The sequence below is a fragment of the Uloborus diversus genome, chromosome 3 (genome assembly GCF_026930045.1).
Source record: "Uloborus diversus isolate 005 chromosome 3, Udiv.v.3.1, whole genome shotgun sequence".
Lineage (NCBI taxonomy): Eukaryota > Metazoa > Arthropoda > Arachnida > Araneae > Uloboridae > Uloborus > Uloborus diversus.
Genome location: NC_072733.1, coordinates 77,569,481 through 77,590,884, shown reverse-complemented (window position 1 = coordinate 77,590,884; position 21,404 = coordinate 77,569,481). Strand labels below are relative to the sequence as shown.

Genomic DNA, 21,404 nt, shown 5'->3' with positions numbered 1-21,404 from the left:
TTAAAAGTTGAAAATTGTGAGCAATAAAGCTGGAAATTATTGTCAAATAAAAGAAGTTGCTCGGATGCAACATATAGGTTCCCACATAGTATGTGTTGGCCCTTAGAAAAAGACCTACTGATGTGGAATGGTCGGTCTGGGAGAAATCAGCAATGGAAACTGAATTTCAATTTAAATAACAATTTATTCCAAAGAAATGTATAAGTGTAAATAGGAAAAGACAAACAAACATTTATTAAATCAAATCCCCATAAACAAATTAAACATTTCCCTCAACATACTTCACCAAGAAATATCACATATTCTTTTTCTCTAAATTTCAGTTCTAAAACGTCCTTAATAAAACGACCCTAAACACAATGCCACATTGTTGGTACTGTCCAGGAAAAACTAATGAAAAAGTTCATGCCACTGGGAGTCCACACACAAGCACTTGGCACACAAAAACATGAAGACTACATCCACCTATAAGATGTACTGTTGAGTTGAAAAAACACGTTCACTCGTGGACGACAGACCATGTCCTGTCAATGGTCACTCCATTCCAAGGCACACCCATGCCACAGTAGAGAACTCCTCACCGTATGCAGCACAGGAAATTATTTACCTGGTTTCCAAGCAAAACAGGGAAACATTCAGTATTAGAGGACACACTTTCTATGAGAGGTCACCTCACCCTAATAGGGGACTCATAGTCTATGAGAGGTCACCTCACCCTAATAGGGGACACACAGTCTATGAGAGGTCACCTCACCCTAAGAGGGGACACACAGTCTATGAGAGGTCACCTCACCCTAATAGGGGACAGACAGTCTATGAGAAGTCACCTCACCCTAATAGGGAACACACAGTCTATGAGAGATGCCTCACCCCACACTGAATTCCGCACGGTCCGACCAGCTTCGAAACCTAGTATGAGCCGTATCGGATCTTCCGGCCCTGTTAAGCCTAATTCTCAATACTTCAACTCTTTATTTCTAAATTCCTTTTAACAAAAACCACCTTCCAAACATAGGGTACTGTTTTAGAACACTTCCTGCACTTCTAGTAGGCAAATGAATATTTAATTTTACATTACTCTAATAAAATTTCCACGTCCCTTGCGTGGATAAATCAATCCGAGCTCACATGCTCACTTCTAAACAAACCGTCTGCAGAACAGAACCAAATCATAAGAGATGGATTTATTGATTGACTTGCTATTTAAGCAGTCTCCATTTCTCCTAAGCAATGACGTGACATCATCAAAATTTGCATCTGATTCATCTCATAGCAACTCAACTCGGTTAATCTTTTAACTCTTCCTATTTTTCTATTTTCTTTCTGCACTGCTATCAGCAGAAAGATTCTCAACTCTTGAAGCCTGACGTCACGTCCGCCGAGGGGCCAAACATGTGATCGACATGTTGGGTGTTTAGACACTGGGGATTTCCGCACGCTCGCCGGGTATTTACGTCATTTAAAACCGGGAATCTATTTCTCTCGGATAGTTTGAATTCACAAGTAAGTTTTCCAAAATTAGAACACATTCTAGTCTTTTATGAATCTCAAGAATCAGAACCTAAAAAAATGGCTTTTGCCAACAGTATGTGGGGACGTGCCAGCTGCGCCAAACTGCCATGAAGACTGCCAAATGGACTTTTCTGCACCAAAATTGGACAAACTTGCGCCAAAAGTGCAATTTTGCATTTAATGTTGCAGTTCCTTTGGTATATTTGGCAGTTTTTGAAAAATATCAAGTTTATGCATTTGAAGCTTGTTTTTACAATTTTTTGACTTGGTCTCGATTTTTTGCGCATTTAAAAATCCGATTGTATCCGCTTTTGAAAAACTTGATCGTTTCAATTTTTTATGTGGGTATGTTCCTTTGACTTGAAAAATTTTGTGTTGATCATTATTTTCAACCCTTCTTATCTTTTGTTTTCAGAATATGAGGACTTGTAAGTTTGTCTTCTTGTCACACCCACTCGAAAATATCAATCCAGTTGCATCCTAATTGATTTAAGCGAAAGCCATCTGTAAAAATTGATATTGTTCACCAGTTTTTAATCTTGGGTTTCTTTCTGTTTTAGGACAAAAACTGATCTTTAATTTTAGTTGGGGACACTTAAGATAGAAAAAATTGGGAATTCTAATGCTCTGGTCATGAATGTGCAAACATTTCAAGTTTCTCAGATTCAGGCACTTTCTCCATATTCTAAACATTTCAAGTTTCTCAGGTGTTAGCAAAAATATGAAATTTTAGTTCTTGAAGACAATTCCTAAGGTTTAAGAAAGTTTTTGTTACTTAGTTCCTTGTTGTTACAAACATTGAAAATTATCCTGTTACCTATCCAGTGGGCGAATTGTTCCCAAAAGTAGAAACTGTAACAGAATTGTGTGTTTGTTCACACGGTGCGATGATGTGATGTCACTGTTACCGAGTTGGGTAACTTTCTGATGAGTGCATGCACAACTATTTTAAAAGGTTTCACAGTTAAAATGTAAACACTGTTGTGTTGTTTCACAGTGATAATTTATGCATGTGATACGATAAACATCACATCATCACGTGGTGGGGTTGGGAAATGTATTTAAGTGAGTGCACCCAATCAATCAATCTTACTCTTATCTTATTAGTTTTGATGTCGCCGTAACTGCAGTTCGGTGTGTTGCTGGAAGCGGTGTGCTCCAGTTTGTCAGTTCCACGTTATCAAGTGGACTTTGATTTCATAAAAGATGTAGGAAATAAGTTGGTTGTGCCTCGCTAAAGGAGCGGGCAGGTTCCATTGGTCACCTTGAGATTGTTCGATGGTGAAGGAAATGGAGGAGTGAAAGATTGGAGTTTCTTTCACGGAAGTTGATGTTGTTGGATATAGGCTTCACAAGACCATTGAAGGTTCATGCTGGATTGAAGTAAAAGGTGTCCTGAAGCCTGGCTGGACTGGATGTCCCAGTGTAAGGGTTTTTCACCGGATGTGGCAGTTCTTGATGTCTGAGAGGTCAAGTCTATGGGAGGTTCAGCATGGCGACTGGCCACAAGTGGTACAGGCTGCAATCAACTTTCATGTAGGATCCTATGGATGGATCAGGCCTTCACGTTTTGATATGCCAAGTATTAAGGATGGAATATCCTGAGTGGTATGAACTTTCATTCTAAGTTTTACCAGGACTAGACCATTTTTAGGCATTGGACTCAAGGTGGACTAGCGTTTGACTAGTCTGTAAAGTTTTGGAACTGAACAATACTGTATTTTTGAAAAGTGTTCCAAAGAATCTTTCTTGTGGGGGGGCGGGGGTATTTTCAGTCAAAATGTTTTTGGGTTTAAAAGTAGCTTATTTACCCTTGGGCAATTCCATGATAAGGTCAACCAGATGATCAAATTTTCAAAAATAAAATTTGTAAGCAAATGAGGTGTCATTTTGAAGGTAAAGAGTTGTGTATTTTGAAATGCCTGTCTAAAATTTGATCATTTCAGTTATAAATAAGTTACAGCAGGTTAAACCAAGGTCAACATCTTGAGTATTTTCAAACCATATTTGGAGACTCTCGGAGAAATTCTGCATTTTCCAAAAAATACATGCTAATATTATGAATTGAGATGAATAAACATTTAAAGATACAGAGTGTCGCTGGTGATGTTGCAAAAAGGTGTCAAAATATAATTCATTTTGATTTGTAAAAGAATTCCTCTAGGGTACATTAAGTGTTTTACGTCCGACATCAAAATGGGCAGTTAATTATGCTGAGCCAATAATTTTAAAGCTACATACATGTATTTTTGGGTACAAAGTAAGAATTTCAATCTCTTTGATGTAACCTATTTTTATTTTGTAACAAGTGAATATTTTTTACTAAAATCTAGGTGTCGGACATAAACATTTTTTTACGTCCGACACCATTTACGTCCGACACTGTTACATTCCTTTAAATAACATATGTTTTCAACTGTGTTTCTCCTTTTTTTGCCTTTAATTTCAAAGTTAAAGTGGAAAATGCATAAAAAACAACTTAGTGAATTTATGGTATATACATTTAGGGTTGATAGGGGTAAGTAGGACCCCTTTTGAGAATAGGTGTGTTGAATGAACGTAATACAGCTGATAAAGATCAATTTTGGCAAATTTGCCAAAACTATAAGTGTAAAAAGAAATTAGAAACACTAAATGACTGTGTCTGTGTAAAGTAGGCTAAGGAAGAACAATTATCAACATTCAACCCATATAAATCTTGATGGTTTTCTTTCATGTAAGTTTCACAAATAACTAATCACCAGCTTTTGTAGCTGAACTATCAATTCCTACTAAGTCATCTTAGTTGTCTTGTATTTCACTAACAAATATTTCATCAAAGTTGCTTTTGATTTTCAAATCCTCACTGTTAGGGGGGAGGGGAACTACTTGCCCCATAGTGTAGGGACGTCTTATAGCAAAATTTTGCGGGGTAAGTGGGGCCCCTCCTCTAAAAGTTTTTAATAATATTTTACTCAAAAATTCTGACTGCAGTATGCACTTTAAGTTAAACTGTACATGAATGTTTAATGATCATAAAAATTAAATGCTAACCGGGAAACACTTCTTTGGAAAATGCTGCTTAAACTCGCCAAAAAATATTGTTCAGATTTTTGTTTGCTTTTTTTTTGACTTTCTCTGACCTAGAAAAAAATTCCACTTAGCCCAAATATATGCAAAACTAATCACTATGATGAACCATGACACGATCAATGTAAAAAAGTATAAACACCATATGGATATTTCAGTTTTTGGGGGGTGACCCACTTACCTCAGTGTCCCACTTCCCCTAATCAACCCTACTTTTGAATTTACTTCGTAAATTTTGTTTCAGTATATGTAACCTATAATTTACATATTTATAACTGTAATCATTGTTATGTATTTACATTTAAGAGCAATAGTTTACATCCAATATGAACAATTTACGTCCGACACTGAAAATTTACGTCCGACACCAAGCTAAAAATATTTTTTTAAATAATTTTATTCCTTATAATATCATTTGAAAACTGTGATATATGCTTCAATCATAAGTGTACTTTAGAATTATGCTGTTTTTAAAATTAAAATGTAAGCCAATTCACAGACTTTTAATAATTTTTAAGTGAACCATCAATTTTACTATTTGTGTGTTTACGTCCGACACCAACTCTTTACATTTTTTTAATTTATACTTTAGGGATCTATTTCAAAAAACTAACATGATTTTATATTCAGTGGGATGTAGTAAGTATCTTGTAAATAAATTTGATCATTTTGGAACAGTTTATATTCGGTAAATGGAATTAAAACCGAGAAATTTTTCTTCATTTTTTACGTCCGACACCATGGAATTGCCCCCTTGTTGATGTACAAGTTTAAGATATATTTATTGTTATTGAATAAAATTGTTTTTGACTGTTAAATATCTACAGGCCACCTCGTTGAAAAAGCAATGAAAAGTGATGCATGTTCAGCCTCATGTCTAAAAGAAAAAGAGAAACAAATAGTGTAAAATTTTCCCATCAGCATAACAAGTATCTAAGGTTCTCTGGGCGGGCTACCTTAACTATTTCGTCATTTTTTGGGGAGAGGAAAAAAAAAAATCTCATGTCACGTGACACAATTTCTACAGTCACGCCTAAATATATTGAGTTCATATGCATAGGAAATATTTTGAGTTTAATTTTCGTTCAGAATTTTATAACAGTCCCCGGAAATTTGCCTGAGATTGCATGGGCCCTAAAACTATCGCCCCGATTATCCCTAAAAATTTCCAATCCCGATAGGTCAAAAGTTCTTAAATAGAGTAAACATTTCCTTTGAAAATCACGTTCCTCATCCTATTAATTGTCCCATCGTATTGTATTGGTGTTGCACAGACAAATAGAGACACATGTAAGGAATTTAAAAAATAAAGTTTTGTGAAAAAATCTGTAATGTTTTATGTTTTACAAGTAAACGAACCTTAGTTTCTGAATAACCCTCGTCGATAACTGGGGGGGGGGGGGGGGGTGAACTCTGGCATTGAAATATTTTTGGTAATATTTTTAGGAGGTTTTAGTCCTCTTAATCTTGGGGGGTGCATCATAGTATTTATAGGAAGTGCACCCCCTATGGATTTCAGACAAAATTTTGTATTGGATTCACATAGTAAGATAAATATATAGAGGATCTGCTGACACAACTCAAAACTATCTGTAGAAAATCAATACACAGTCCGCAGACAAAATTTTTAGTAAGAATGCCTTTTGCTTTCAATCATGTATCCATAAAAGCAAAATGTGAACTTTTTAATTATTTTTTCTACCTTTTCATTTTTAAATAATGGTATTAATTTGAAATAATCTGGCAATGCACTATGTACAGCAGATGTATTTGCACAGCAACAATTGTATCCACACTCGGCATGCCACATGCGTGTCTATAATATCTACCTATGCTCATTCTTTCAATACATATGCACATTCTAACTTTATTTGTATTGTCATCAAAAACAAATAAAGTTAGATTTTATCTATATTATTTAATTTATTTTTATGAACTGCAACTGTTAAATGAATTGTCGCTAAATTGTTTGAGAAGAAAAGCAAATTTTCAACATTAAACGAAGTTGAGAGTGAATTAAACCAAATTTTGCAGAAGGGGAAGAAGGGGATGGTTATCAAAAGTTCTGGAAAGAATTTAAAAAGAGGTGATAAAAGGTACTAGGATGACATTGGAAAAGAAAACTGAATTAATATATCCCTGTAGCATATTAAAATTAGGATAATTTCTCTAAGTATTTCATAAATTTTAAGGTTTAGAAACATGTTCTAACTGGTGGTTTGGTTGTAAGAAGTGGTTATGTTTTGAGTGAAAAGTCCTACATTTAACAATTATACTTTTTATCATCATATTCAGTGCTGTTATTTGGGAAGGGGGGGGAGTGCAGGGACTCTGTCCTTTAAAATGTTTGTTTTTTTGCTGTAAAAATTATGCCTATGCAATGTAAGTTGGTTTCAAATGGCTCTTTTTTTTTTCTTCTATTTTTCATTTCTGAAGAATTGAAATGCATTAAATGCTCGCAGATGGACAGAGAAGGACCTAGCTTTGCTAATTGAAGCTGAGGTTGTAAATGAAACATATTATATATTTCAAACAACAATTTTAAATCTGCGAAAGCAATTTAAAAACCACTTCATTCAATCAACCCTGATACAAAATCTAAACAAAGACAGAAAATAGAAAAAAGATCAAATATGCTTTGTGCTAAAATATGATTGAAACACAATTAGTGGTTCTCTCTTGACGCTTTTGTTGTGTGCTTAGCACTTTTGCACTGATGAAGCACTGTCTCCATTGTAGCCTTAAAACAACTATTTGCTGCATTTTCTTGAGAAATTTTTTTTGTCTATTGTTTTTCATTTCAATCGAAAAACAAAAAGATTTTTAAATTCTAAATTTAATTTAATTTAATGAAAAAATATAAAAGTTGTTAATCGTTAATGAAGTTATTACCGACAGGAATGCAGGACAGTTCTTGCTGCATTCATAATGCACCCAGGGCTCATTTTCCTCCTACTTTTCCTACTATTCCTACTTAAGTAGGAATTGTCCTACTTTTCAGCAAAAATTCCTACTTTTCCTACTTTTCAGCAAAAAATTCTTACTTCTCCTACTTTTTAGCTTGATTTTCCTTTAGAATTTAGCTTGAAATTCCTTCAGAACACTTTGAAATTGATGTGATTTCAAGAAATTTGCATTCAAAAAATGAAAATTTTTTGATTGTAAATTCAGACATGCCAACTGCTCCGCTTTGAGCGGAGTTTCTCCGCTTTACAGTTCAAACTCCGCTGATCCGCGCAAGTTCACAAAAACTCCGTTTTCGAAACTCAATTGTCAACAATCGGTAAGACCTGCAAGGGGAGAAGCGAGAGACGATTACCGTAGGCTACGGAGCTGCGCGCGCTCCCGCTGTCACGGAATATGCCAATCATCCGACGCCGGGGCCCGCGGCAGGGGGGGGGGGAGCGCAGTGTTACTGAACTTTCGCTATCTTGATGCGCGCGCGTGTCCTCGATAGGTTTTGATGGCGTCATGAAATGAAGGGTTTGCCGGTCAAGTACCGTTTGAGTCTCCTCGCGCTTGCAGATTAATTTTCTGTGCTACAGACTTTCGTGTTTGGCAACGGGTGCAATTATTGGTGTTCTCAACTTTGAATGTTGTGGTTTGGTGTTGATAGTGAACTTGTGCTTGCTGAATTTTTCTTACCGATTTTTTGATTGTGATTAATAATCATGCCCCCAAAGAGGCCGCATAGCCAAGTTTTCAAAGAAGATTACACAAAACTGTTTCCAATTTTAAAAAAATCGCGAAAGTCAGAAAAACATGCTTATTGTATGACGTGCGATTTTGATTTCAGTATTGCACATGGTGGACAATCGGACTGCAAGCGCCATGTTGATAGTCAACGCCATAAAGAAAAAGTGCAGTTATTAAAAACTAATAAAACTTTGAGTTCTTCGTTTGCTGTATCATCAAATGATGATAATACAATTAGGGCAGAACTTTTATTTACTAATTTCCTTTTGGAGCACAACTTGCCTATAGCCGCATCCGATCATGCAAAACCTTTATTTAGAAAAATGTTCCCAGATTCGGAAGTGGCAAAAAAATACGGATGTGCCAGAACTAAAACAACTGCTATCATCAAGTGCTTAGCAAGCAACACTTCTCAGGAACTATCAGACTCTCTAAAACATTGCAAATTTGCATTAGGAACTGATGCAAGCAATTCTGCATCTTTAGAGAAAATATTTCCAGTTGTGGTGATTTTCAACGATAATGGAACTATCTCTACACGTTTGTTAAGCCTTCCAAAGTTAGAGGGGGATTCAACAGGTAAAAATATGTTCAATTTACTGGACGAAGAACTCTCAAAGCGATCAATACCGTGGTCGAATTGTGTTGCATTTTCATGTGATAATGCTAATGCAATGATTGGTAAAAATAAAGGCTTTACAAAATTTTTGTTGGAGAAAAATCCTAAAATATTTGTCAGTAGGTGCTCTTGCCACCTCCTACATTTAGCTGCTAAAACAAGTGCCAAAGCATTGAGCATGAATGTTGAAGACTTTTTAGTTGATACATTTTACTACTTCAAAAAAAGTGCAAAGCGGGTCGAATTCTTCAAATTGTGCCAACAATTATGTGAGCTTGAAGAACATAAAATTTTAAAGTATGTTTCGACAAGATGGTTGTCCATGTTGGATGTGATCACAAGATTTTTGGAGCAATGGGAATCGCTTACTCTTTTTTTTGAGAGTGAAGGTGAAAATCCATCTGAAAAGTGTAAAAAAATAAGAAAAATGTTCAGAAATTCTGCAACAAAGTTGTATTTGCTATTTCTGCAGAATACTTTACCTGTGTTTACAGGTCCAAATGTTCTGCTGCAGACCGAGGCACCACTCATCCACCGATTACGTCGGGAGTTACTTGCTTTCTTGACAAAGCTTATAGCAAATTTTATTTCCCCAGTTGCTGTTAAGGAGGCCGACTCAATCCTTAAATTGAAGTTCTCGAGCAAAAAACGACAGAAGTGTGATGAAGATCTAGTAATTGGCAGTAAAACTAGACAACATCTAACTGATCAGACTTTATCTCTAAATGATAAATCAGAGTTCTACCAAAATGTTAGAGACTTTTACGCCGTAGCCTGTCAGTACATAGTTGATAAATTTCCTTTAGAGGACAATACATTACTGCATGCTGAAGTTGCTGATGTCAACATGAGATTAGAAAAGTCTTTCTGTTCAGTGGACTATTTTATTCAACTGTTTTGTGAGGATTTTACCGATGCTCAAAAGGGTAAAATTGAAAGTGAATTTTCGCTCTATCAAATTGATGAATTTTCTAATGATATTCTCAATTGTGACAGGACGGATCACGCTTGGTTTCTAATTAGCCAGCTCAAAGATCATCGAGGCTGTGTCAAATATGAAGTGTTACCCACTTTGATGCGAAGAATTTTGTTAATTCCTCATAGCAATGCAGCTTGTGAGCGTGTGTTCAGCTTAGTTAGGAAGAATCAAAATGAATTTCGGGCTAATTTAAGTGTGTCAACCTTAGAATCGATAGTTATCGAAAAGTCAAAATTAATGTCTAAAAGAACACTTTGTTATCAAAAAGAATTTACTAAAGAGGAACTCGTTAAAGCAAAGAAAGCAACTGTAATGTTGCTGCAAAAAGCCTAATCTAGGTACTGTCATTTTAACTTCTGTTACTCATTTGATGTTCTTTTCCCATGACATTTTAAATTAATTTTTATTTGAAGTTGACTGTATTTGAGTAATAACTAATTTCAATAGTCATTTATTGTTTGTATATTGTATTTGCTAAATGTAACAGAAGTGCTGGTAATAAAAAATAGATGGAAATAATTTTTTAATAATATGTTTCATTTAAAATCCACAATAACACTTAGTGTTGCCATTACAAATTATTAGTTTATCACAAAGTCGCTGATATGCAATTTTCTCGCTCGCAATACTCGAATCTTGGATCTGCGGAAAAGTGCTCCTCTTGAGCCTGTCTGAAAGTTGGCAACCCTGTAAATTGTTTATATCTAATATTGAATTTATTTCACGAAGTTATACATGCTTGCAATTTCTTTTGAATTCTACTGCTTGTATTAAGAAAAAACTTTAGTTTTTAAAAAGTATAAAAATATCCATCAATGTAAATAGAAACTTTTGGTAATTACACTTGTTATGTATGTTATTCTTTTTTTTTTTTTCCTGGTATGTAACATAGTAATTGTATTTGAATTTCAATTTGAACTATAATCAAAAAAACTGAATCCTCCCCACCTTTTTTTTTGTTTCTGTCACATTTTCTTAAAATTCACGAGTTTTGTAAAATAGATATCATTTTCAGTCTGATAGAATGAAGTTCACTTAAATCAGAGAAATAAAACTTTCTTTTTAAGTGAAAAAATTTTAAATTAAAAATTTCATGTTATTTCTTACCTAAAATATTTTGTTGCATACAAAGTACTGAAGTAGATAGGTCTTTAGATATATTAGTGCATATAAACACATACATATAACTTATAATAAAATAATAGTTTAAAAAGCTAAAAAAAAAAAAAAAAACACGCTCTTGTAGCAAAATGAACCTTTTTTACTTTTCAGTTCATTTTGCTGCAAAAACTTGTTTTTTTTTTTTTAGTTTTTTAAAACTATTATTTTATTTTTATTTATTTTTCTTTTTCTCTGTTTAGTTCAACTTGTTTAACCAAAAAATATTCATTTCAACATAATTCAAAATCTTTTATTTTCATGGAATTTGCCCCCAAAAAAGCAACTATAGGTCTTCGGCAGCATTCAAAACGCGGTTTCTCAAACTCCAAAAAGAATAATTATATTCCTTAAAGTGTAATAGCCGAGCTCTAAAAACATTCAACTGCGCCGTTAAATTGCCTGTCGAGTAATTGTCTAATCCAGCTAATCCATCTCAGTCATCAATGTATGTGTGCAGAAATCATATTTACATTACTTTGAAAATTTGAGATACATTTTAATAAAAGTATTGTTCAACAATGGCCTGATCAAAAATGAATTTCCAATTGAAGGCTCACCTAAATTTTGGCATGAAATTAGTTAAAAACAATTGTAACTCATGTTCTAATTATCTTGAAACGTTGGAACAAACATTGTCTGATGCAGAAAAATCAAAGGTTTTTTTTATAGATATTTTAAATTATTTTTGCTAGCATTTTAAATTTTTTAAAAAAATTTTCTTCACATTGTTGGATTTATGGCAAAATATTGATTAAAATTGGAATAAACTAACAATTAATAGTTAATTAATTAACTTCATTATAGAATATTGCATTGTCTGTTCTGAGATCGCGTGCCAAATTTCAGAGGAATCTGGTCGCAGGAAGTGGGCGAAATTTGAGTTGCAAGATTCCGTTACAAGATACATACATACAGGTGAAGCTAATAAAAGTGTGTTAAAAAGAGATAGTTGGATATTAAAGAATTGCAGTTTTGTCCCAAATTTTTGGAATCGTCAAACAAAATTTGCTGAATAAAGAAATTTTTGGAAGATCACAGCAACCTCCCACTGGGCACTCTTGGCTTGACTGCACAATAGTAGATTGTGATTAAATTTAACGTAAAGGGTAATATCGATAACACATAAAAAGTCTTTAAAAACATTTCAAAGTATTCATCCATTTTGAGAGTACAGCAATGTAGAAATCCAAAAAAACATCAATAAAATTTGAAGGCTCAGTATCCAAACTGTTCATGAAATTAAAATTTAAAATAAAGTCCTTTTTCCAAAATGCATCTCTTTAGAAAGTTTTTTAAAAAAATGTATGTATTGAAATGGCATGTATCATAATGGGGTTCATATTTAAATGTAAAAAAAAAAAGCTTTTTATGAATGTGTCACCTCTGCACCAATTTCATTGAAATCCTAAATGTTAACATAAATTTTAGTAGAAAATTGTGTTCGTTTTACATCCAATGACCCACATGTTTTTGAACTAATTCTTGTTGACTTAAAAGATTTTTCTAGAAGTGGTGCAACAAAAGTATTTGATTTAATGTTTTAATGTTGCTACTAGTGTATTGAACAAAGTCTCCAAGAAAAGAGAAAAAAAAAGGGGGGGGAGGGGTTCTGAGAAATAGAATAGCATTTGACTTTAAATAAGTATGTTACTTATTCTTATTCAGGGGTGTCCACCTAGAGGTTTCATGTAGCAGATTGCGGCGTTGAATTTTTTTTTTGAGGGGGGAGGGGGGTTAAGGGGTAAATTTTTTGGGGGGGGGAGGCTTACTATATAAAATTTTTTTTTGTGGTATTTAGGGTGGTGCGCCTTTACTTTTGAGGGGGGTACACATCTTATTTATTCTTGCTCAGTGATATAACTTGACATATTTGTTCGTATTATGTTCAAGATACTTGCCTGTCAACCTGCAATACTGGATGATTATGTTTTTCATATCTAATTCTACCGGTAATACGTAAACTGCTTTGAAACAATCAACTCAAATTTCCTATTACAGTACACAAACTATTGTATTTCTTATATTTCTTTTTAAAAATAACTTGCATGCTTTTGGCTGGCATTTTAAAAGTATTTAGTTAAATTTACATATTAGTATTTAAAAAAGGAAATTTACAATTTAAAATTAATAAAATTTTCATTTAAAACAATCATTTTAGAAGAAATGTAACTGAGCTCTAGGATAAGGCATTTAACTAAGGATGTAGCTTTTAAAAATAATAAAATTAAAATAAAAAAGCTTTATGCACTATAAGCTTTATGCACTTAAGCTATAAGTAAAATTTACACTTATGCAAAGTTGTAAATTTTACTTATAATTTGAAGTTTCTGGAGTCTACAATCTAATATTGCTTCTACATCATTATAGTACACATCTTTTGATTTCATGCTTATGAATGATATTTCATCTGAACTTCGAAAAAAAAAAATCTTCCAATTTCTAATAACTCGCTTAAGAAGTTGAGTCGACCTAAAAAAGTGTATAAATATAATTATGTTTTTATTTGGTTTGTTTGTTCATTTTTTAAAAATATATTTTGCATGTAAGATATGTACTGGCAAGTTAAAAATATGAAAGGAAGTTTTTCATGAAAAAATATTGCTCAGTTACTTTTTCATTGTTTTGAAAATTTCCTATTTTTGCATTAAAATACTGGTCCTACATTTTCCTACTTTTTTTGTAAAAGTGTCCTACTTTTCCTACTTTTTTGCAAAAATATCCTACTTTTCCTTCTTTTTGACCATCAAAATGCGCTATGACCCCTGTGCACCCATTAGCAGTGTTTTTTTTTCCTTTTTTTAAATATTTTTCGCTGTACAATGTAAGCATAATAAAGGTATTGATTGAAACAAATATGAACTCGAAAAATGTCAGATAAACGTAAGAAAAACAGTTCGCATAACGTCCCCCCCCCCTTTCTTTTGATTTATGGGGAAAAAGCCTAGTTTTCAGGTCTTAAGGATTTCAGGATTCCGAAATTGTGGTCATGCACTGTATAATCAAATGAATGTTCACTAGCCGTATGAAAGGATTTGTAGTAGTGTATTCAACTGTATTTGTTTTACAAGATATTCATATACAAAAATGTCCATTATATTTCAGATATTAAAGTTACGTGCTGATACTGAGGGTGTCCAATTGGATGGAGAATGTCTTGTGCATCTGGGAGAAATAGCTAGGAACACAACTATTAGGTACTCATTTATTTCTGGATTTGTTTTTTTATGAGAGAATTTTTTGTGAAAATCATTTATCAATGTCAAGTGAAAAAAAGGAAGCACTGGCCAAATTATGACATTTGTTTACATTCTCAATTTTTTGGAAAAGCTAATCAAATATTTTGTGGGAGTTCCTGTATGTGCTATAGCATAGGTTTTTAAAAATGCAAATTCGTTGGAAAGGGATGCAACTTCCGCATAGTTTAAGGTTCAATTTACCCAGAAAAACCAAATGCACCAAGCTTCAAAAAAACTCTTGAAAAGGGGGAAGATTAATTTAGTAATTGCTTCTTCAATGACAAAGAGGAATAAACTGAAACAAATAAAAAGCACCCTTTGACTTTATCAGCTATTCACACAGGCACCTATTATTGCCCAGTCAATCCAGTTTTAGTGATGGGACAAGAAACTACAGTGAATTTTTAGCGATCTTGGAGAGCAAAGTATTTTACATATTCAATCATAGCCCATTGTATTGTACTCTAGGAAAAAGCATTCCCTCAACTTTTATATCTTGGGGAAAGTTCTGAAAACACTAATAAAGTGTAAAAGTAGATGAAAGTCAACATTAATTCATCCCCAAAGGTGTTCAGTAAAAAAACCACAATCAATTTTAAAACAAAGAATTGCAAATCAAACAAGGATAATTAAATACACGGCAAAAAACCCCTTCAAATTACTTCTGGGTCATTATCCACATCAAATCGCCTAATGCCATGAGCCGTCATATCTTGGAATTTTTTTGTTATTTTTTTTACGGATAGATACCCATGAGATAAGCTCAAATAATTTTTTTCAAATTTTTTAAATAAAAATTTAGCATTGTAGAATTTTTCAAAATTTTGATTTTTACACAATTTTTGCTGTCTCATTTTTGGTAAAAGTCTAGAAAAACTCTCTCATTTATTTGTTTTTCATTTGATTGAGCTGGTTTACATATTATTTTAAAGGCATTTGTCGCTCCCTTCAATATTAACAATAAATTTGAGATTGTGTACAATAAAATGGCGCCAATCATCAGCTAAAGTCAGAATTTTTATTTTTTCAAATGTTATACTCAATAAGTCATATCTTCAGAATACCTACTAGCAACTGCATCATTTTTTTTTCTCTTGTGAACAAAATATACTCTTGCTATGTTCAAAAAATTAGAAGGGTGTTTTTTTTTTTTTTTTTTGAAATAAAAAAATAAAACATGTTTTGCGAGCATTTTCTCTTAAATCAGTTTTTCGATAAATTTAAAGTCTTTTTGAAATTAAAAACAACCGAAAGCTTGTCTAAATCAAAAAAGTGATTTGTATCAATCGTATTTAAAATCTATTCATTATTGGAAAAACTTTGTGAAGTATTCTTTCTGACTTAGCAGAATGAAAACATTTCTTTTGGCTGAAAACTTTTTTTTAATGGGTCGAATTTTACTTCTAAACAGTGTGAAAATTATTATTCTTGGAAATAGTGGTGCCACTGTTTAGCAATAAAGTTGCTTTTTCATCTATTGTATGAAATATCTTATATTTAAAAATGTGAAGTGAATAATCTCTTAAAAATTTTTGAAATTTTAGCAAAAAAAAAAAAAAAAAACCTCCGATTTAGATAAAAGAAATCGGTTATTTTGGATTTAAAAAAATCAAAGCCTGATATATATATATATATATATATATATATTATATATATGGTAGAGGTGCGACATCGATGGCAAAACATCGATGGTATTGATACATCGACCAAAAAACATTGATGTTTCCAAACATCGATGTTTTAAAACATCGATCTTTTTATCAATGTATAACATACATTTTTGAATATACTACACTAGTTTAAGCAATAGAAAATAATATGTATCAGACGAATATATTAAAAATACTGAACCTCAAATCATGAATATAATTTAATAAGAATAATTTCGCAACATCTTGGTATTATAGTAGGGCAAAAATTGATAATAAGACAAGCACCGATTAATACAACTAGTTATAGTAATAAGGAAATATTTTCAAACTGAATGAAACTAAAAGTAAATTTACATCAAAAAGGAATCTAAGAAAAATGTATCATAGCACTTACCATCAGTTTAATGATAATAAAAAGTTATGCTAAATATTTTAAAAATACAAAATTAATTTTAACAATTATTTTTAAGAGCAAGAAATATGTGTTGTACTGTTAGTTAATAATTAAACACAAATTGTAAGTAATAGAGGGACGATTTGTTGGGGGAAGTCGATAAGCAACCCCGAATATTGGTATTGACAGTTTGGAGAAAACGAAGTTTGTTTACTTTGTTCCCCAGAAGCACATTTCTCTTTTTGCAGACGATCCCACAGTCAGAGGAACATCTCTTTCCGATGGAACAGTGAAGCAACTTTTACCAGCTCTCTCTTACCAGTTATAATTTTCACCCTAGTAACGTATAGGATATCCCTTTAGTTTAAGAACTGGGGCCTTGAAATAGACTGCAAGTTCTGGCACCTGACTACCAGTGTTAGGTTCTTCTAATAGCTTTGACCTTTTCCTCACTCTGTAGTTTATCTTTTACTATCTTGTAGTGATCTTCCCAAAAATCATCTTCTACACAGAAAAATTAATCTTAAAAATGGGTGCAAAAAATGATTTTTTTTTGGCAACTCTATAAGTAAACTTAATTACCTAGCGAGAAAGTTGGAGCAAATTTTATGATAATTTTCAATTAAAATGCAAAAAAATCAGCATTGAAAAAACATCGAAACCAAAACATTGATGGTCCGAAAACATGGAAAGAAAAACATTGATGTTTCCAAAACATCGACATCGATGTCGCGCCCCTAATATATGATCATTCCATAGTGAGAAACGTAACATTCAAAGACTCTGTTTAGTTGCATAACATGAGTTATAAACGTTTGATAATCATTAACTTGTGGTTTTGCGGAATTTTCTGAAAGAATAAAACTTCTATGTAATATCCATGCAATAAAACAATATTAATCACATGAATTGGTTTTTGAAACAAAATTAGTATAGAGTGACAAACGTAACATTTTTGCAAACTTGAATTTGCAACATGAAATTCAACTCTGATTCTCTAAAGTTTAGGTAGAGATTATTGTCAAAACAGTGCAATGTGCGTTGTTTTAATTCCTTAACTTTATTTTTCATGCAGATTAATACTCATTTTTTTTATAATGTTTTAGAAATAAATATTTCTTCAAAATATGACATGTGATGAACGTAACCGTGAGAAACCTAACTCTGAAGTTACGTTCGTCACGGTGAAGACTCGTTCAGTGTTTTAGACTGTTACATGTCTAAATATTATTTAATAAGTAAACACTGATACTTTGCCTTAAAATTAACACCTCTGTCAGCAAATTTTCAACATGTATTAAATAAATGCTTTTTTATTCGGTTTGTGTAAAATTTATTTTTTTCTCTTCTGTTTTGAAGTGAACTTTTTATGCGAGATCTTGGAATTTCTGATCCCCAACCTTTTTTGTGTGACGTAGTTGTTTTTTAAATGTTGCCAGAAATAATGAAAAATGATTGTATTTGTAAATTTAGTTTTGTTAATAAAATTAACAATTTAATTTCAAGGCCTAAGTAAGCATATATTTGTGGATTTTGGTCACTTTAAACATTTCAAATAATGCAGGTTTTTGAGATTTCTTTCATTTAAGTCAAGTCATCAGTTTAAGAGCGTCATCCTCACTGCTAAGGTTTGGCCTTAAATTTAGTTTGTTCACTTTTATTACCAAAATTAACTTCATTATTACTATTATTTTTTTATTATTTTTGGCAATAATTAAAAAGCGGATTTCAAGTAACTTTCTGTTTTCTCACTGCTTATAATATGTTTTCTTTATTAAAATATACAATCATGTTGTGAATATGCATAAGTCAGAGGCATAAAGAACAAGAGCTTAGGGTGAGAGAGAACATGCAGGTAAAATAGCAGTTTAGAATATAAAAGAGAAAAAAACATAAAAGTTTTACTTCTATCTTGGGCCTTCAACTGTTTTTTATTTTTTTTTTATTTAATCACACACAGACAAACTTTTTTTTCAGAAAACTATAAAGAAATGTAATCTTCTTTATGAAAACAAAATCATTGTAAGGATTGTATTTTCAAGAAGGCTTCTTCCAGGAACTTTCTGATTTTCATTTCTACCACAATAATTCCATTTTTATTATTTAGAAGATAACATATAAAAACCTATTTTTTCCCTGAGACTACTTGGAAGAGCATGCTTTTTGAATCTTTCCGTAAACTTAGCATATTAAGAAAGGCGTAGTTGCATTGGTTTACAACTCCATACAAAGTTAGCTTAACTAGCTTCTCTGCAATTAGTTCTAATCTCTTGAATTTCCATTGTTTATTGCTCAGTCTTCTTGATTTTTTAAAATTGTTGCAGTTTTATTATTATTATTTTTTTGCCGTAATATTCGCATGTGTTCTGCTGCTTTTTCCCTGTCATTTTCTTTTTGTTTACCTGCCCTTCTTGCTCTGCTTTAACTCTTTTTTTTTTTTTTTTTTGAAGCTGCTGTTTTCCCCATAAAATACAACCCTAGAAAATTCCACAAATATGTGTTAAAAAATCAAGTTTCTTGTTGTGAAAATTAGAAAATTTTGTGCTGTAACATTAAAAAAGATAAATTATTTCAAAATATACATTTCATTTATGTTATACTGAACTAAATGTTTGAAAGATGTAGTGTTTGTTTCAAGCGGTTACGTTCATCACAATCAATTTGTTATGCTCATCACGCTGATACAGTGGTGGTAAAAAAAATTGCATCACAAACTAAATCCAAATATTTTTAGCATTTATAAGTAATTATGAAATATTTAATGGTTCTTGCATCATGTAACATGAATTGGCATCGGTACATGACACAAGCTATTGCGTAAGATTGCATCATCCTTCTAACTGTATAAAAAAAACAGTTGACCGTTCGACGCATTCATTTACGATCTGGACTTATGAGTTGCAATATGTCGAAATACGTTCAACTGACACCACAAAGGAAGAGAGTTGCTGTTGCATTGGACAAAGAAGGATTGTCGTCATGTTCCATAGCAAAAAGAATAAACTGTTCGCAATCGACTGTTGTTGGACTACTGAATAAGCTAAAGAGCACCAGAAGCACATTAAGAAAGAGTGGCAGTGGTCGTCCACGAATATTCCATGCAGCGCAGGACAGGTATTTGATGCGACTTAGTCTTCGGAACAGACAGTCATCTTCCACAGACCTTAGAACGGCATGGGAAAACGAATCGAGTGTTCACGCATCCACGTCTACTGTACGAAAACGACTGTGTGTGTCACAGAATATCCTTAAGTATTCTGCGTTGGGGCTCCCTGTGTATAAAAACTAGTATTTTCCAATTTATTTGCAGATTTATGAGACTTTTTATGATCTGTTTTCATTGCATAAGAGCATTGCCTGGACGTTTTATCTTTAAATTCATACAAACATTAATTATGATTTACATTGTACAATACTCTGCATTTTATCATCGTTAAAAAAATCTCTTTGAAAAGGTTTCCTATTTTTGTCTAAAGTGTAAGGTAAGATGAAGATAATATCAGAGCATTAAGGTATTCATGACAACTACAATTGTGTAAAATTTCGAGATGAGAAAAAATTTGTTATTTTTAAATTGTTATCTTTATTTGCTGCCTTTAACTTTCATCATAAACTCTTGTAGTATAAGTGAACTTAGTTTATGTACATGCAAAAATTTTTGTGGATTAGTAATTAAAACAATCTTTTAAATATGCTCTGGGTTTTACTAAACTAGTTTTTATACGAAAAGTTTACAGGGTTAAGTGTACAATTTTTGATTTTTTTTTTCACTTTGTGTTTTCTGATCTTGGAAATTTTCTTGAAATTGTGTTTTCCAGTTAGTTTTCAGAGAAAAAAATTGTGAATGAAATACTGCTCTTAATCATTTAATAATATGTTGACCAGTTGCAAGATCTTTTAATTTATTTTCCTAGTTTCAAAAAAGTTTTCATTATTCACTAAATATATAAATTAAACTTTCATTCAAAATTTGTAACAAAAGCACTTTACACTATGTTCCTGCACATTACAAATAAATCTAGCATCTATTTCAAATTTGTTACGCCAAAGTTTGTTGAGTTTTAAAATTTTAGTTAGTATTTGGTCAGTATTTTATAAATTTTGGTCAGTAAAGTCAGTATTTTTGACCCTCCAAACAGTTTTACCCCTGTTCTCTTCAAAAATTTATTTGTGTTTTGTTGTAGATTTGCCATGCAGTTATTGACTCCTGCCAGAATACTGGCTAGAGTAGATAGACGTTCTTGTATCAGGAAAGCAGATGTTTTGGAAGTAAGTGCAATATTCAAACATTCCAAAGCTTCAGCAAAAATGTTACAAGCTGCGGGTGATAAATTCCTTAAATAAGTTTTGTGTTTAAATTTATCATTCCATTATTGCATTATGCTTCATTTAAAAAAAAATTTCTTTATCTCATGTAAATCATCACAATGTTTTCCTTTTCCTAGGAATCATTGCTCTGTAAATAGCTTTAAGGCCTGTATTTTTATATTTGAGATTTTTCAAATAAATTTTATTTTACTCTCTTTCAACAACATGACCTATTTCTTTCTAAAATGTTTATATTTCTGTCTTTTTGGCACTATCACCTTCAATGAGATGGTATCTGCTTCCAGCTCAGTTATTCACTATGACAGACTGCACTCTCTAGATGTGATAACTGGGCTGTCTGGTATATTGCATGTAGTTCTGGCTAAGCTTTGCCTTCAATTAATGAGTTGAACTGCACCATACTGCAGACACTCACTGGTGGGATAAAATTAGTTTGTTGGTGCTCTCAGCTTGAATGAGATGACCAAGAATTACACTGAAGAGCCAAAACTTTATGACCACCTACTCGATGTGTTATGCCACCTTTAGCCTTCAAATTAGCTGCAACTTGCTACCTACAGTAAACTCCTGATTATTCGCAGAATAGGGTGGAACAAGAACCATGGATAAGCAAATTTGCGGATAATCTGCAAATTAGGCAAAAATGCCTTTAGTGTATGCAATAGTTTAATTATAACTCAATAACACTCGCATTAATTTAAACTACCACGAAAATGATAACAGTGTATGTAAAAAAATGTATGTAAAAGCCAAAAAA

General features: G+C 32.5%; 1 protein-coding gene across 1 annotated transcript in view; it reads left to right on the top strand.

Annotated features, from left to right (window-relative positions):
* Window positions 1-20,824, top strand: part of LOC129218230 (ruvB-like 1) — a 131,569-nt gene extending 110,745 nt beyond the window's left edge. Inside the window, exons 10-11 of the mRNA XM_054852454.1 lie at window positions 14,139-14,230; window positions 20,503-20,824. Of these exons, the coding sequence (XP_054708429.1) occupies window positions 14,139-14,230; window positions 20,503-20,662 (252 nt within the window). The 3' untranslated portion in view covers window positions 20,663-20,824. The remainder of the gene's footprint in view (window positions 1-14,138; window positions 14,231-20,502) is intronic.
* Window positions 20,825-21,404: the final 580 nt, after the last annotated feature.